At 45.2% G+C, this 17,137-nt stretch overlaps 1 protein-coding gene across 1 annotated transcript in view; it reads left to right on the top strand.

Moving 5' to 3' along the window:
* LOC117352249 (hippocampus abundant transcript-like protein 1) overlaps positions 1-17,137 on the top strand; it is a 102,445-nt gene that overhangs the window by 53,542 nt on the left and 31,766 nt on the right. Inside the window, exon 9 of the mRNA XM_033928591.1 lies at positions 16,843-16,955. Coding sequence (XP_033784482.1) covers positions 16,843-16,955 — 113 coding nt within the window. The remainder of the gene's footprint in view (positions 1-16,842; positions 16,956-17,137) is intronic.

The raw sequence follows: 17,137 nt of genomic DNA, 5'->3' as shown, positions 1-17,137 counted from the left end.
AACCATTTTGCTCAACACTGACCTCGGGATTACTGGATCATTCCTAGAGCCCATTTTAAAAATAGGTGTTAGATTGGCTACCCTCTAATCTTCAGGCATTATTTGTACTTTAATGATAGGTTACATATTATCTAAATAGTAGATCTGTAATTTCACTTTTTAGGTTTTTTGTTTTTTTTGTGTGTTTTTTTTGCTCTCTTGGGTATATATTGTAGTTTATATGTTAATATTAATGTGCTGTTTTCCTGAGAACATAGCAGAGCAGTTTACCAATAAAATACTGGGAAAGAAGGCCATTGTATAAAAATAGGCTTGAGAAATTGCTTTCGTTAGAATGCCCAAGAGTCTATTACGTACTCCATGATCATTTAGGAGATTTGGTGAGTTTGTCTGTTGCAGATTCACTGGGATTTGTTTCAGTTCCTCAGAATTGTCACCATTTTCTTCATGGGTTAGTTCCTCATCTAATTGTCAGACTTCCTGTTTCTTCTTCTTTTTTTTTTTTTTTTTGTGAAATAATTTTTATTAGCAACTGCAACACAGATGATACAGATATCTAGCAGTACAAAGACACCAGGTCCAAATACAGAGAATACAAACTCGAACAGTAAAATGAACTGGCAATCACAGTTGAGGAAGGACCTCCTAGCCAAGCTAGAGACGGATACTGAGCTCAGAGCAGAGCCTCTAAACGTCTTGACTATGACGAGCCACCTAAGGAGCTTCTTAAACTGCCATTGCATAATCTGCTCAAGGAGGCTCTTTTTCGCTTTTGGGAGAATCCACTATCAGTCACTGCAGCCCCATTATTTCCTGTCTGAGAAAATTGACTATCTATATAGAATTATTTCCTGTCCGGGTTTTGACAAACTGCAGCTTCAACACCAATCGCTGCTCATCTAGTACCAGGGTCTATGCGTCTGTGCCACCAGGACGAGAGGGTTGTATTATGAACAAATTTGGACGTTGCCTATATCAGAATTCCATGTTGATCAGAATTATAATTTCTATATGTCCTTTTATTTTAAACATCTGGTAAAAAAAAAAAAAAAAAAGTTGGCAGAGTTTGAACAATATATTCCCCCAGAACATCTTGAGGACTATCAGCATGCTATTCATAGTCTTTTCCAGACTAGAAAGTATATGGCTAGAATGGCGTTTGATGCTTTTGAAATGACATCTAGAGCATCTGCTATGTCGGTGGCTATGAGACGCCTAGCTTGGCTACGTGTTTTGGACATGGATATTAATCTCCAGGATCATCTTGACAATATTCCATGTTTAGGGGAAGAGTTTTGGGGGATAGGATACAGGTAGCTACCCAGAAGCTCACTCAACATGAGCAAAGTTGGAGCTCTTTGAACAGGTCGAAGACTAAATCACATCCATCTAAAGCAACTCCGAGATCAATGACCGACTTATATAATTGACAATACCCTGTGACATCCTCTTCTAAACCACCACCACAGAAGAGACAAAAACAACAACGTCCTCAAAAGTTTCCGTCGTCAGCCCCTCAAAAATCAGCACAGTCTTTTTGACATGCTTCTAGAGAGCATGGCCAATATTCTGCCTTCTCGGCCTCTTCCTCGACTGCAATTATACCATCAATGCTGGGCTCTCATAACAACAGATGCTTGGGTCATCAGTCATCACGGAGGGTTACCCTCTTCATTTCAAATTAATACCTCCAAATCACCCTCCAAGAGAGTTTTCTTTCAATTCACAAAAGATGTCCCTTCTTTAGGAAATCGAAACATGGCTTCAGCTAAATGCAATAGAAGCAGTTATTCCTTATCAGAAAAAAATCAGGAGTTCTACTCCAGGTATTTCCTAATTCCAAAGAATATGGGAGATCTTCGTCCAATACTTGACCTCCGCAACTTGAACAAATATCTAGTTAAAAATTTTGCATGCTATCCCTGGGAATTCTATATTCCCTTCTAGAACGAAACAAATGGTTATACTCTCTAGACCTCAAAAAGGCTTGCAAACACATATCCATCCTGCTCACAGAAAGTTCCTAGCATCTTCTCTAAGAGTGTTTACCAAATGCCTGGTAGTGGTAGCAGCAAATCTTTGTATTCACAGATTGCAGGTATTCCTGTATCTGGATGTTTGGCTAATAAAAGCTACAGGTTCAGGTTTCAGGTTTATTTAAAATTGATACTATCGCTTATAATATTTCTAAGCGGTGTACATAATAAAAAGCGAGGACATAGTATTAAAACATGAACAAGATCGGACATGGACTAACCTAACAAAGGCTCAGGGACCGTTCCCTTGGGATCTAGCTCACCACAAGTTCATCCACTAGTGGGTCGAGCGCACTAGCGTAGGCTCTGTGGTTCCATGGAGGCATGCCCAGGATCGGGGCCAGACTGCGCTCTTCTACCAGGCGTGCTGCGCAGCGTGTCTAAGGGGTGATGGAGGTGACCAGCTGTGGACATAAGGGCAGTGGGGCAGTCAGAAGATTCAAAGTTCAGCTTTCCAGTAAGTTAAGGCAGAGGATCTCCCTGCGAGCTGTTTCAGCTCTGTCTGCAGTGTTTTCCTGTCAGCAAGTGTTTCTGTGAGTACCAGCTGACAGATTGTATCAGAATTTATTATTATTTTTTTTGGGGGGGGTGGGAGAGAGCCTTTAAAAAGGGGGTTTTAGGTTGTTTCCCTGCATGCCCTACCCCACCCCTAAAATCCTAAAATTGCCATTTTTGAGGATTCTCTGTGGTTTTCCTGTGTTGTTTTTAGTCAAAATATGTCTTCAGTGCCCATCTTGAATTTTTCCAGATTTGTTTTTAAAGCTATTTTTTATAATTGCCAGCTTCATTTTTGAAAGAAACCCGTATAGATGAGCTCCCCAGAGCAGGATGTTATGGATTCATTCCTCATTTGCAGTGGATGGCTGTTGGATGTACAGCCATTTTCCACGTGCGATGCAGCCCTCGAGGGGTGTGAGGCTTGCCCGGATTCGATGCCCTTGACCTCCTAGGAGAGTCTTCTAGCACCTTCTGTCCCAACTCCTGCGAAAATGGCGTCGGGGGCCCTTAGAAGTGCGCAGGTGACATTTTGGTGAAACGCAAACGTGTTGCAGAAGAATAAACCCTGTAAATCCTCTAAACAGTCCAAACCTGGTGTGTAGGGGTCGGCTTCCGCCGCGGAGGATGGGTTTCCCCTGAATTTTGTTGTTATGCTTTATTAGGTATATTTGGTTAGAAAGTCTCTGTCTGTTTCTCTTCTGGCAGACTTCATGCTAGTAATGGGGACCCTCTCCTCAGGTGGGCCAGGGTCTTCCCTCCTGCCTCCCCTTGGGGGTACCTGCAGGTAAGCCAGTCATGCCTGCGGTTGCACTTGATACTCTTTCCATGCTTCTGCTTTCGCAGGGGAGCACCGCAGAGGCCGCAGATCTGGCGGATCTCCAGGATCCATATAGATATGGAGCCCCTGTTTTGGGGAGGGTCCCTCTGCGCAGAATTTTTAAGCACATGAATATTGTGGTTTTGATCTCTGAATCTCTCTAGGAATTAAAGCTGCAGTCTGAGCAGCCTGTCACTGCAAAATGTTCCCACATGAGTGACAAGAGGCCACAATCTGCCTTTCTTCCTGATCATCCTGACCTCGTTTGGATTCTTACAGATATTTGGGAGACTCCTGAGGGACCCTTGAAATATGCTCAAACCATGGCACAGCTTTATCCCATGGTGGATGCTTTTCATAAGCGCTTTGCTTCCTTGAAGCACAGGAGATCACCAAGTTCACTTCTCTCCCCAGTGACAATGTGTAGTCCTGAAGGATGTTCAGGACTGACAGGTGGATTTTGTCCTCAAGTTTGATTCGGTGGCCGCTGGTGTTAAGGCGGCAGCAATCTCTTCTTTTGTGGCAAGGGCATGCCATTCCAAGCTGCACCATGATCATGACACTGTATTGCTTTGTGACTTAGATTTTATAATCTAACGAGTGGATTGTATGGTTTTGCCAAGCTTTCCGCCTATTCTGTTTCTGCTCGCAGGATGTTCTGGATCCGGCAGTGGTCTGGCAATTCGTCTTCTAAAGCAACCTTGAGCCAGTTGCCCTTTAAGGGACAGTTGTTGTTCGGCCAGGATCTGGATGATCTGATGGCCAGTGTGCAGGATTGCAGGCTCAAGTCGCTGCCCGTAAATAGATCCCATCCTTCCAGAGTTTCGGGGTGTCCTAATTTTCGTCCCTTCAGGCACTCTCGTCCATACTCAGGCTCTTCTGCAGGCCAGATGTTCTCTTCATCTGCCAGACAGCGTTTCAGCAGTTCTTGATGTCAGCTGTCTACGGGGAGTCATTCTGTGTCTCATGCCAAAAAGCAAAAGCAGTTCCGACACCAGGCTGGTGTCTATTCCTCCCCCCCCCCCCCTCCCCGCGCATAGGGGAGTGGTTCTGGCTTTTCTGGCGGAATGGCAGACCATTACCCCCTTGGAGGTCTTGGAGGTTTTGCAGGGATGGCTACAAACTGTAGCTTCTCTGTCCTCTGACCGAGTATTTTCTGGATTCCCCAGCGGGCCGCCCCTAGAAGATAGTTTGCGTGCAGGCCAGAGTCTGCAGATTGCTCTAAATTGCAGCCTTAGAACCTGTTCCAGAAAGAGACTCGGGCTCTGTGAGATACTCGATATACTTCATTGTTCCAAGGAAAGGCTTTCACGATTGGAGACCGATTCTGGCCAGCAAAAGGAAATCCATAGTGGCTGCCTATGCAAAGGCTTGGAGATGTTTTCAGGCCTAGTGCGGCCTGCGATAGGTGGACCTGTCTGTTCTGTCAGTCCCGCGGATCCTGGAGTTCCTGCAAGATGGCCTGAAGAAGGGCCTATTGGTAGCTTCTCTCTGGGTGCAGATTGCCGGTCTTTTGTTTAAAGGCTCTCTTTCTCTGAGGGGCTCATTGGCAGCTCATCCAGACATGGCCCTTTTTCTGTTGGGCGTTCTGCAGCTTCGGCCTTTGTTGCACCTTCCCTGTCCGACTTGGAATCTTAACCTGGTTCTCTTTTCTTAGATGTTACTGTTGCCTGCTTCCTGTTTTTAAATAGTACTGTGATTAGACTGAATTATCTGCCTCAGATAACTATGTATTAACAGCTGTTTGAATTCCTGATGACTGAGGCTTCTGAAGTCTAAGAGCCTATCTAACATTGATATGAAACTCCTTAACTGTTAGTACAGGTTGCACTCAGGTAGATGACTATTATTCCATCTTGTTTTGTGTTTATATTATGTGGTTTATGCAAGTTACATAGCAGAACAGAGTTACTGTATAACTGTTATGCAGGGAGTTTCCCCATACCCCTCCTTTGTGTGTTATTTGTTACCTCCATTGCTTTGGGACAGATTAAGGGGCTGCAGCACAGCCCTCTGTGAGGAGAGGGAAAGGTATTGGGACTTGTAAACTGCCTTTTTACAACCACACTCAAAGCGGTTTACATACAGTTACTTCAAGCATTTTCCCTATCTATCCCTGTGGGCTCACAATCTATCTAATGTACTTTGGGCAGTGGAGGGCTAAGTGAATTGTCCAGAGTCATAAGGAGCAGCATGGGGTTTGAACCCACAACCTCAGGGTATTGAGGCTGTATGAGGGGCATTCAATAATTTATGTACCTCAGTAGGAAAGACAAGTTTTCAAAAAATTTTTTTTATTTTTCAGTATAGTCCCCAGATAGCTCCATACACTTCATCCACTTTTCCTATGATGACTTAACAACTTTGAAACAAATTCTTCTGTTTGACCTTCAAACCAGGATGTTACAGCTTCCTTGATGTCTTCATCATGTGAAAACTACTGTCCATGGAGTGATTTCTTCAAAACTCGGAACAGAAATAATCTGAGGGAACCAGGTCAGGACTGTAAAGTGTAGGATTCAGCTGCTAAAACCTACATTCTAGTATGGCAGCCTGTGATTGTCGTGACATGTGCACCAGCATATTGTCATGAAGAAGCAGCACACCTGCCGTGAATTTTCCTTGCTTTTTCCCCGTGATTTGACTTCTGCAAAACGATCATTGTGTTGGCATAATTCTCCCTAGTTATACTTGTCTTCTGTGCCATGAACGCCAGAAGCAAAAGTCCATCATCCCAGAAGACAATTGCCATGACTTTGCCTGCAGATTTTTCTGCCTTGAACTTTTTTGGGTTGAGAGATGACTTGTGCTTTCACTGCATTGACTCCTATTTTGGACTCAGGATCTCTGTGATAGACCTAAGTCTCATCTCCAGTCACCAAACAATGAAAAAAGTGTACTTATTTTTCATAGAGCATCTCCAAGTTCATGTGACAGCACTGGAGCCTCATGGTCTTCTGACATGGCATCAGCATTCTTGGAACCCATCTTGCACTAACCTTGGACATGCCCAACTTTTCATGAATTATTTTCCAAACTGTACTTGACGATATGCCCATTTCTTCAGCTATTCAGGAAACCTTAATTTGTCTGCCAAAGTTAAATCATTGACTTTTCTTGTATATTTATGTGGAAGTTGCTTCCACAGACCATCCAGTTTGAGAGTCATCTTCAATGGACTCTCTACCCTATATAAACTGCTTTCTCCAAAATTTTACTTTGTAGAATTATGGTGCAGTTTCACCCTAAACTGCAGTCATGTGTCCATGGATCTCCTTTGGCTTTTTCCCTTTTTTGTGAGAAATTTTATCACCAAATGATGCTCCAAATCTAGCAGTTTCTTAACTTGAGGATTCGTTTGACAACCTGTCTCTTGGAATGTTAGACTCACACTGAGCCACAGCTGTGCATGAGTAACCTTGAGAAATGTCACAACATGCACAGTCTTGTTTCAACATGCTTGCTATTGAACACCCCTCTTAGTTCTAACCACTGTGCCACATTTTCCTCCAATGGGGGCCTTACAAGAAGATGATTACAGCTTCTGCAAGGATTACAGCTTCTGCAAGGAAACTCAGTTTTGTGGTGATTACCCATTAGTTCAGGATCTCTGCTCCTTATAGGAAAGAAGATTATTAAGGTAAGAAATTAATCTTTCTTAAACCACAGCTGTTTGTTGCTCCTTTTTTGATATTTTCTGCTAAATGATCCTGCTCTGACTGATTTGTTTAAATTTTCAAATAAATATAGAACATAAGTTTTTGAAAAGTACACATGGAGAAAAGGGGAGCACATGTCCCCTTTTCTCCATTTGTAGGTTAAGGCTGTCACACCTGCCCAGCTCCTGTTCACGGCAGCGAGCTGGAACACTGTGACTGTTCCTGTCCATACGTGTACCCTTTAACCAGGGTACCCTTCAGGCCTTCTTAGGCGTCTGCCTAAGGTATAATATCAGATTCCCTGACATTACCAAAAGAAAAACAGGCAAGGGAAAAGAAACTCACACACCTCAAAATCCAGTATAGTAGAATAATCAAACAAAGGTTTTATTATGTTAACTGGTTGCATTGAACAAAAGGAAAAATGCTTCAGCTTAGCAGACCTCAAAACAAGCACTCAAAACTATGAAGCAAAACACAAGCTGTTCAAACAGAGCAAAACTTTCAAATAAATCCAGTGTCCAGGTTTTTGGGTGTGTCTCATCTTAACCTATCGTTCCACAGCCTCTGGACTTTGTTAGCACATCTATAAACAGTCCTGTTCACCAGAGTAGTTTGGACTTAGTAACTTTCACTAAGCTGCTTCAGCTCCAGCAGCTGGGTCATTTCACAGGCGTGAAACATTCAGAACAGAAACAAACTTTAAACCATAACTGTGCAACAAGAAACCTGGCCAGCATGTCACCTGGTTTTCACAGCCTAACGTGGCTTATCACATACTGTAGCTCTGTAAAACGTATTCTCTTCTTTAGCACAGAATTCACAAGGTCCGTGCAGGCTCTCAGCACAGCTCCCTGCTGTGACTTGCAAGTAATTAATTATGCACAGCTGTGAGGAAGAACGCTCTCGGCTCAGCTTGGCTGCTAGCAGAGAGAACAAAAAAAATGCCACAACACTTGCTAGCTTTGTACCTAAAGCTTTCAAGCAGCAATTCCCAGTTCCTTATCAGCAGGGAGAAATATAACTCCCCTTCAAACTATCACTGGCATAATTGGTAGCTTCACTACTGTGGACACAGGCAATTCACATTCTCTTACTGCTTATCAATGTCCATGGACACCTCCTCCGGTCCTACCAGACTCTCTTGGATTTCCATGGGTTCCCCTGGGGTTCCTTCCTCACTCCCTGGGTCAGCAGTAAGCTCTTCTGCGTCCACCATTTGCCAGTCTCCAGCCTCCTCGGGCTGTGGATGAATCTCTCCCGTTTGCCTCCAGGCTGCTTCCCCCCGGAAGCCTCCTCGGCTCCTCCTCCTCCCTGACTCTCTCTCAGCTGCTCTGTTTTAAGCTGCTCTGTTTTAACCCCCTCTAATTCGCCCCTCCCTGCTGCAGAGTGAGAAGGGAGAGAAAACTCTCTGCAGCTGTGCCTGTCTCAGTCACAGCTTTCCGTGCTGAGACTGGCCTTCTGGGAGCTGTAGTTTCTTAGCTCCTGGGATAGTCCAAGTGAAGTCAGCTTTTCATATTCTGCAGGGCCAACCTGACCAGCTCTCCTGCCTCGGGGACTACCTACCTTCTTCACCACTGTGTCAAAGCTAGGGATAGCGCTAGATTTGTCACAAGGCACATCTTTTTGAGAATGTTTGTTGAAACATCCATGATAGTGTGTCTTGGTGGGGTAACAGGAGATGTATGATGGGGTATCTGGGTGGTTGGATATAGTATGCTTAATGAATGATTAGTATATTAGCGTTGTGTGCATATTTGTGAAATCAGTGCTGTGATGTACATATCTTTATATGGGTAAAGTTCAGCTCTTTTATCTGCAGAGGGTAGGTGGTCAGTCAGTGGGGGAATAATAAGTTAGTGTACAAGAGGACTTGGTGTGTGCATGGGTTGAATTTTTCTCCCTTGAATATTTTCTTGTTCTTTAATCAGCCCTTGCCCTTCTATCTCTTTCACTCTTACTCTTCTCCTTCCCTTGTTACCCAACCTTGTGCTCTTTTCCTTCCCCCTGACTTTTTCCTTTCTTACTTCCTTCTTTTTCACTGTTCATTCTCTAACCCTTTTTCTTCTTATGTTTTGCCCTTCTCCATTCATCCTAACTCAACACCTTCCCATAGACTCCACTTTTCTTTTTTTTCCTCCCTGCTAACGCTGCCTTTTATTTATTTATTCAATTTTCTATACCGTCCTCCCATTGGAGCTCAGAACGGTTTTACATGCATTTATTCAGGCACTCAAGCAGTTTTCCCTCTCTGTCCCGGCAGGCTCACAATCTATCTAACGTACCTGGGGCAATGGGGGGATTAAATGACTTGCCCAGGGTCACAAGGAGCAGCGTGGGTTTGAACCCACAACCTCAGGGTGCTGAGGCTGTAGCTTTAACCACTGCGCCACACTCTCCCCTTATCCTATTCCTTTCTGCCAGTAGGACCTGGTGATTTTTGTACTGCTGTTGGAGGTATAGTAGAGTCTTGTGCATCTATTAACACATGCAGACAGGTGCATATGGACCCTCTCCAATAGGTGCACTCAATTAAGTGAAAAGTGTCTAATAAGGCTAGCCTCTGATGATACACAAGTCTAAACAACAAAAACAGAAGGCATACAGTGAACCTAAATTGGCAAAACACAATTAAACTTCATAGGACAAAAATTAAAATAGATAAGTAAGCAATACATAAACCAATTTTATTGTAAAAGTTTAATAAGCAAATAGCCACCCTAATTCAATATTTAAGACCTGATATGGCTGTTTTGTCAAGGAATAATCTGGATGAAGTTGATTAACCCAGTACTATGAAAAGAAATTTGTGGTCCTGCAATAGGAGTAGTAGATGCACTGGCATCTGTGCTTGATCAGGAGACAATGATGAGATGTGTATACATAGTTCTTGTACAATCCCACTTTATTCCGGGACCAGTGGGTTATTTCCCTCTACCCGCCAGTGTCTATAGGAAGCCTCAAAACTTCAGAGGCTTTTTCCCCCCTCCCTTACATACCTCCTCTCTGAACAAGCTCACCAGTCTTTTCTTCCTACAAAGCCAGGCTGTTGAAGCTCATCTTTTCTGCTTGTGTTTTATTTTGTGATCTTTCAGTATTTTTTGTTTGCAGTTTTCGCCCTTGTGCTGTGGAGGTTCCCTGCGGGGCCATCCTTGACTATGGGAGATTGCAGACTGTTGAAGAATGCCTGCTTCTGGGTGGTTCCCTGCTCAGCAGTAAGTCCCCTGGACAGCCTGCACATCAGATCAGGGCTCCGGGAACTTTCCCTTGGGAGCTAGCTCATCCCAGGTTCGTCCGCTAGTGGGTATAGCACAGGCTGAGACGGTTCCATGGAGGCGTGACCGGGGTCGGAGCCAGACTATGTCTCTCTGCCAGGCATTTGCACAGCATGTCCACAGGTGGTGTAGAGCTCCAGCTGTGGTGATCAGGCCAGTGGGGCAGTCAGAAAACTTGAAATCCAGAGTTCCAGTTCACTGAGGCAAAGGATCTCACTGCAAGCTGTGTTAGGCTGCATGCAGTTTCTCTCATTCAGCACAATGAATAAAATGTTTGTTTTTCCTGTGAGCACATGGTTATGTGAGAACAAGCTAACAGCTTAAATCAGAGATTTTTTTTTTTTTGGGGGGGGAAGGAGTCTTTTAAAAATGGGTTTTTGAGGGTTCTCAGTGGTTTTCCTGGGCTCTTTTAAATCAAAACGGGGCCTCAGTGACCATTTTTAATTTTTCCAGATTTAATTTTAAAGTTATTTTTTATACTTGCCAGCTTCATTTTTGAAAGAAAACCACATAGATGACCTTCCCAGGGCAGGATGGGATGGATTCATGCCTCATTTTAGGTGGATAGCTGTCGGTTACGCAGCCGTGTTCCACTTGTGCTGCGGCCCACGAGGGGGGCGAGATTTGGTCAAATGTGGTACCTTTGACCTCCGGGGAGGATCTTCAAGTGCCTTATGCCCTAACTCCAGCAAAATTGGTGTCGGGCCCTGGGGAGTGCGCTGGCAGCATTTCAATGAACCTTAAGTGTGGCTCCAGTGAAAAACCTCATAAATCTTTCAAACATTCCAAATCTGAGGTGCAGAGGTCGGCTCCCACTGCAGAGAATGGGTTTCCCCTGGAATTTGTGCACATGCTTTATTAGGCATATTTAGTCAAAAAGTCTCTGCCTATTTTCCTTCCACCGACTTCTGTGCCAGTCACAGGAACCCCTGCTCCAAGGGATCAGAGTCTTTCTTCTCATATTCCTGCGAGTGTACTGGGGAGTAAGTTGACTGTGTCCGCAGTTGTGCCAAACACACTTTCCATTCTTCTGCTTTCACAGGGCAGCTCTGCAGTAGCCATGGACATGGTGAATCTGGCAGATCTCCAGGATCCGGACTGGTGTAGAGCCTGTGATTTGGAGGAGGACCACACTGTGTGCATGTTCTTCAAACCCACACACCTTGTGGATTTAATCTCTGATTCTCTTCAGGAATTGACTCTACAGACGGAACAGCCAGTCTGCTAAATGTTCCCTTATGAGTGACCAGAGGCCACAATCTACTGCTTTTCCTGATCATCATGATGTCTGGATTCTTACAGATATCTGAGAAACTTATGAGGGTCCCTTGAAATGTCCTTGAGCCTTGGCACGGCTTTATCCCATGGCAGATGGCTTTAACGAGCGCTTTACTTCTCTGAAGGTGGATTCTTTGGTGGCACATATCATCAAGCGCACATCTCTATGGGGGTGGGGGGGTGGTGGCCTGGTCCTGAAGGATGTCTAGGACCAATGCGTGGATTTTATCCTTAAGTGTCTGTGTGATTTGGCTGCGGCTGGGGTCAAAGTGGCGATGGTCTCTTTCATTGCTCGGGCATGCCACTCCAATCTGCGCCATGATTCTGAAACTGATGCTTCGGGATTTAGAATTTCTCATCTCTGGAGTAGATTATATGGCTGATGCCCTGTACAACATCTTGAACATTTTCTCCAAGCTTGGCGCCTATTCTGTTTCGGTTTATAGGATGCTCTGGATCCGGCAACAATTTGGTGATTCATCTTCTAAAACTACATTGAGCTAGTTGCCCTTCAAGGATCAGCTCCTGTTCGGTCAGGGTCTGGGTCACCTTATGGCCAGTGTTCAGGATCGTAAACACAAAGCATTACCTGGGAGCAGGTCCCACCCTTGTGGGCGTTCTAATTTTTGTCTCTTTCAGCGTTCTCGCCCGTACTTGGGCCCTTCCACAGGTCATCATAGAAACATGACAGCAGATAAAGGCTAAATGGCCCATCTAGTCAGCCCATCCACAGTAACCATTATCTCTTTCTCTCTCTGAGAGATACCCATGTGCCTATCCCTGGCCCTCCCTTCAAAGATCAGCTCCTGTTTGGTCAGGGTCTTGGTGACATGGCCAGTGTTTAGGATCGTAAACACAAGGCATTGCCTGGGAGCAGGTCCCACCCTTCTGGGTGTTCTAATTTTCATCCCTTTTGGCGTTCTCGACTGTACTCGGGCACTTACACATCATAGAAACATGACGGCATCATAGAAACATGATGGCAGATAAAGGCCATATGGCTCATTTAGTCTGCCCATCCGAAATAACCATTATCTCTTTCTCTCTCTGAGATCCCATGTCCTCTTGAATTCAGACACAGTCTGTCTCTACCACCTCTTCGGGGAGACTGTTCCACGCATATACCACCCTTTCTGTAAAAAAAAGTATTTCCTTAGAATACTCCAGAGCCTATCACCACTTAACTTCATCCTGTGCCATCCATTGCAGAGTTTCCTTTCAAATGAAAGAGACTCGACTCGTGCGCATTTACATTACATAGGTATTTAAATGTGTCTATCATATCTTCCCTCTCCCACCTTGCATCCAAAGTATGCAGATTGAGATCTTTAACTCTGTCCCGATATGCCTTATGACAAAGACCAGGCACCATTTTAGTAGCCTTCCTCTGGACCAACTCCATCCTTTTTATATCATTTTGAAGGTGCGGTCTCCAGAATTGTACACAATATTCTAAATGAGGTTTTACCATCAATACCTCATTGTGCTTCATTGTCTGCCAGACTGCACTTTGGCGGATCTCGCCATCAGCAGTCTGCGGCAAGTCAACCGGCGGTTGCCACCAAGAAACAGTTCCAATGCCAGGCCTCTGTCTCCTTCTTCTCGCATCGATGGCCAATTATTAGCCTTTTTGACAGAATGGGAGGCCATCATCTCCGAACGCTGGGTTCTGAAGGTTCTCCGAGATGGTTACAAGTTGGAGTTTCTCTGTCCTCTGACCAAGTATTTTCTGGATTCCCCTGCCAGCCTCCCCAAGAAGGTGGTTCGGGTGCAGGCCACAGTCTGCAGACTTTTGGATATTGTGGCCATATGAGCCCATGCCGGAGCAAGACTCGGGGTCTGGGAGATATTCTATATACTTTATTGTTACAAAGAAAGGATCCAATGATTGGAGACCAATTCTGGACCTCAAGGCAGTCAATGCAGCCCTGAAAGTCCCTCGATTCTGCATGGAGATGGTGTGCTCGGTGATCGCATCAGTGGCGCCAGGGGAGTTTCAAGCATCCTTGGATCTGACAAGGTGGATCTCCACATTCCCATTTTCCCAGACCACTGGAAGTACCTGCGATTCCATATTCTGGGGCGACATTTCTAGTTTGCGGCACTGCCTTTGGGTTGGCGACATCTTCCCGGACATTCACCAAAGTGATGATGGTGGTGACGGCCAATCTGCATTCCATGGGTGTCCTGGATCACCGGTATCTGGACGACTGGTTGATCAGAGTGCTCTCCCTGTTCAAGGGGCATCAGGATGTCCATCAGGTAGTACAGTTGCTGCAACATCCGGGTTGGGTGTTCAACTTCAGAAAGAGTCACCTTGAGCCCATCCAGGATTTGGAGTACCTGGGAGTTTGGTTTCACACGAGTCAGAACAAAGTGTATCTGCCCATGTCCCATCAGGAGAGGCCACAGCAGGTTATCAGGGACCTTCTGGCCACTCCGGTCCCAACGGCTTGGCAGTATCTCCAGGTTCTGGGGACCATGGTGCATCAATCTATGTGGTATCTTGGGCCAGAGCGCACCTGGGTCCACTGCAGGATGCACTTCTTTCGTGCTGGAATCCACAACGGGACCTGTTATATGCACCCCTGCCCTGGATGACGGAGGCGCACAACAGCCTAGCATGGTGGTTGTGTCCTCTCTCATTGTCCCAGTGTCTTCCACTCTGGGTCTCAGACTAGGTGATCTTGTCGACAGATGCAAGTCTCAAAGGATGGGGAGCAGTATGCATGTCTGTCCCTGTTCAGGGCCAGTGGGCCCCCTCAGAGCGCAAGTGGTCGATCAATTGCCTGGAGCTGTGGGCGATTTGGCTGGCCCTTCTCTTCAAGAGTCATCTCCATCATCGAGCCGTCCATGTGTTCTCGGACATTGCCATGGTGGTGGCTTATGTCAATCGTCAGGGGGGCACGAAGGGTCTCTCTCTGAGCAGAGAGGCTCCTTGTGGCGCTGTCTGCGGTGCACATGGCAGGAGTGGACAACGTCCAAGTAGAATTTCTCATTCGTCAGACACTGGATCCCGGAGAGTGGTCAATCTCTCAAAGAGCATTCGTTTGCATAGTGGATCATTGAGGGTGTCCCACGTTCAATCTCATGGCAACAGCGGCCAACAAGAAAGCCAATCATTTCTTCAGTCATTGAGAGGTTGGAAGCGAAGGCCTGGATGCTCTGGTTCAGCACTTGCCCCGGGAGGGTCTTTATGTCTTCCCTCCATGGCCCATGATAGGGCATCTGTTGAGATACATAGCGTCCCACCAGGGTCTGGTGATACTGGTGGCACCCGATTATCCGAGGCGGCTGTGGTATGCCGACTTGGTTTGGCTCTAGCAGGTTTGGGGGCTTAGGCTCCCTTGTCATTCTCGCATTCTCAAACAGGGTCCGATTGCAATGCAAGATCTGGACCGCTTTGGTCTTACAGCATGGCTCTTGAGTGTGCGGCCCTGACTAGCCGAGGCTATTCTTCAGCAGTGATCGCCACATTATTTCACAGAAAGCAGGCCTCCCTTGCACCTTCCCTGTCCAACCTGGAACCTTAATCTGGTTCTTCACTCTTTTGCTCTCCCTCCATATGTGCCTCTAGAGCAGGTGTGTCTGATGGATCTCATGCTCAAGACTGTCTTCTTGGTGGCTGTTACCTCAGGCTGCAAGGTTTTGGAGTGGCAGGCCCTCTCCTGCAGGGTTCCTTTTCTGCGGATTGTGGATTATGTGGTGATGCCGCTTACTGTTCCTTCCTTTCTTCCGAAAGTGGTCTCTGCTTTCCATGTGAATCAGGAAGTCCAGCTTCCCACTTTTGCTTCCTCTGTTTTGCGGGAGCAGGACTAGGTGTTGCGGTCCTTGGACATGTGCAGAAGTTTATTGCAGAATCTGGAGGTCACCAACAAGTTTTGCCTCTCTGACCACCTGTTTGTCTTATCTGGGTGGGTCTTGCCCATAGAGGAAAGCCAGCTTCTATGGATACCATTTCCAGGTGGATTCACATGGCCATTTCTGCGGTGGTCGGAAAGAGGCCCCCCCTTGGTGTCCAGACTCCTTCAACCAGAGGGGTTTTCCTCCTCTTGGGCAGAGTCGTCTGCTGTTTATCTGGATGAGATTTGAAGAGCCGTTACCCGGTCCTCCTTCCATACATTCACCAAATTTTACAGGATCGATGCGGTCGCCAATCAGGATGCTGCTTTTGGTGCCTCTGTGTTGGCAGCAGGCTCATCAGTCCCACCCTGAATTTTTGGGACTGCTCCGTTACATACCACTGGCCCTTGAATAAAGTGGCATTGTACAAAAACGAAAGATTAGGTTCTTACCTCTGCTAAATCCACACTTTATTTCGGGAACCTGCCCTATACTTGCTGATTCGCCGATTGTCTGCCTTTACAAATACTAGTAAGTTGCACGTCTGTCCAGTTTTTATTAAAGTGCCATCGAAATGGGGTTAGCACTCAGTTTGGCGGGTCCCCAGTGAGGGCGCTCTCTTCTGTCAGTGCATTTTGTTTCTACTTCTACGGTAGCACTGCTATTCAGGTTATTGATGTTTATCTTGATTTGATTATGTTCCCTTGTTGCTGTATTGCATTTATAATTGTGAGCAGAATATACTTACTTGTTGGGGAGTGTTCCCGTATCCCTCTCTCTTGTTCTTATCCTCTACAGACGTTCCTGGCTGCTTTCAAACTGACTGGTGAGCATGCCTCAGATGAGGTATGTAAGGGAGGGGGAAAAAGCCTCTGAAGTTTTGAGGCTTCCTACATACCCTGGCGGGTGGAGGGAAATAATCCACTAGTCCTGGAATAAAGTGTGAATTTACAAGAAAGAAGATTAGCAGAGGTAAGAACCTAATCTTTCTTTGTGAACTTTTACTTTAATACTGAATAATACCACTGAAAATACTTGAAAAATGTTGGGCTAGTTTTCACTCCTGTATGTGAGGCAGGAAACATTTTGATTTGTTTTACTGCTTGCCATTTTGAATGTAATGACCTGTTAAATCTGGCATATTTTATGTATGTGAAACAAAGTGTTACAGTAATACACATATAAGGTTAAGGTGTAAATTTTGCATCATTTGACCTTTGGACCATTGAACTTAGATTTGAAAAGGCAACTAAATCCAAATCCACTTGATCATGTGTAGGAAAATAGTAAAAATATTACAGTTTGTAGTTGGATAGGTAAGAAATGAGAGAATGTTTTTTGTATAACTTCACAAAAGACCTGTATTTTAACAGGAGCAGAAACATGTTCTTAACCATTGTAGCTGGACTGGTTGTGTGTGTTTTTCATCCTTGCAGACTTTATTTCTCAGTATCCTCATGAGGTCAATAGGGAGTAAAAATACCGTCCTTCTTGGCCTTGGTTTCCAGATGTTCCAACTGGCTTGGTATGGCTTTGGTTCTCAGGCTTGGTAAGTACATTTAATTTGACTTTAAAAAAGAATAAAACAGCATTTGTTTCTTCCTACCCAGTAAAATTTTAGACACCCTGTTGCAGTGTAGGACAAATTCTATAATTTTTCTTCATCAGAGAAGCTCATTAACAACAAAAGCTTAACAAATATTTCTGTTCTGTGTTCATGGCTGAAGTGCC

Source organism: Geotrypetes seraphini, chromosome 1, assembly GCF_902459505.1.
Source record: "Geotrypetes seraphini chromosome 1, aGeoSer1.1, whole genome shotgun sequence".
NCBI lineage: Eukaryota > Metazoa > Chordata > Amphibia > Gymnophiona > Dermophiidae > Geotrypetes > Geotrypetes seraphini.
Note: the sequence above shows the minus strand (reverse complement) of the source record. Positions and strands in the feature narration are given on the sequence as shown.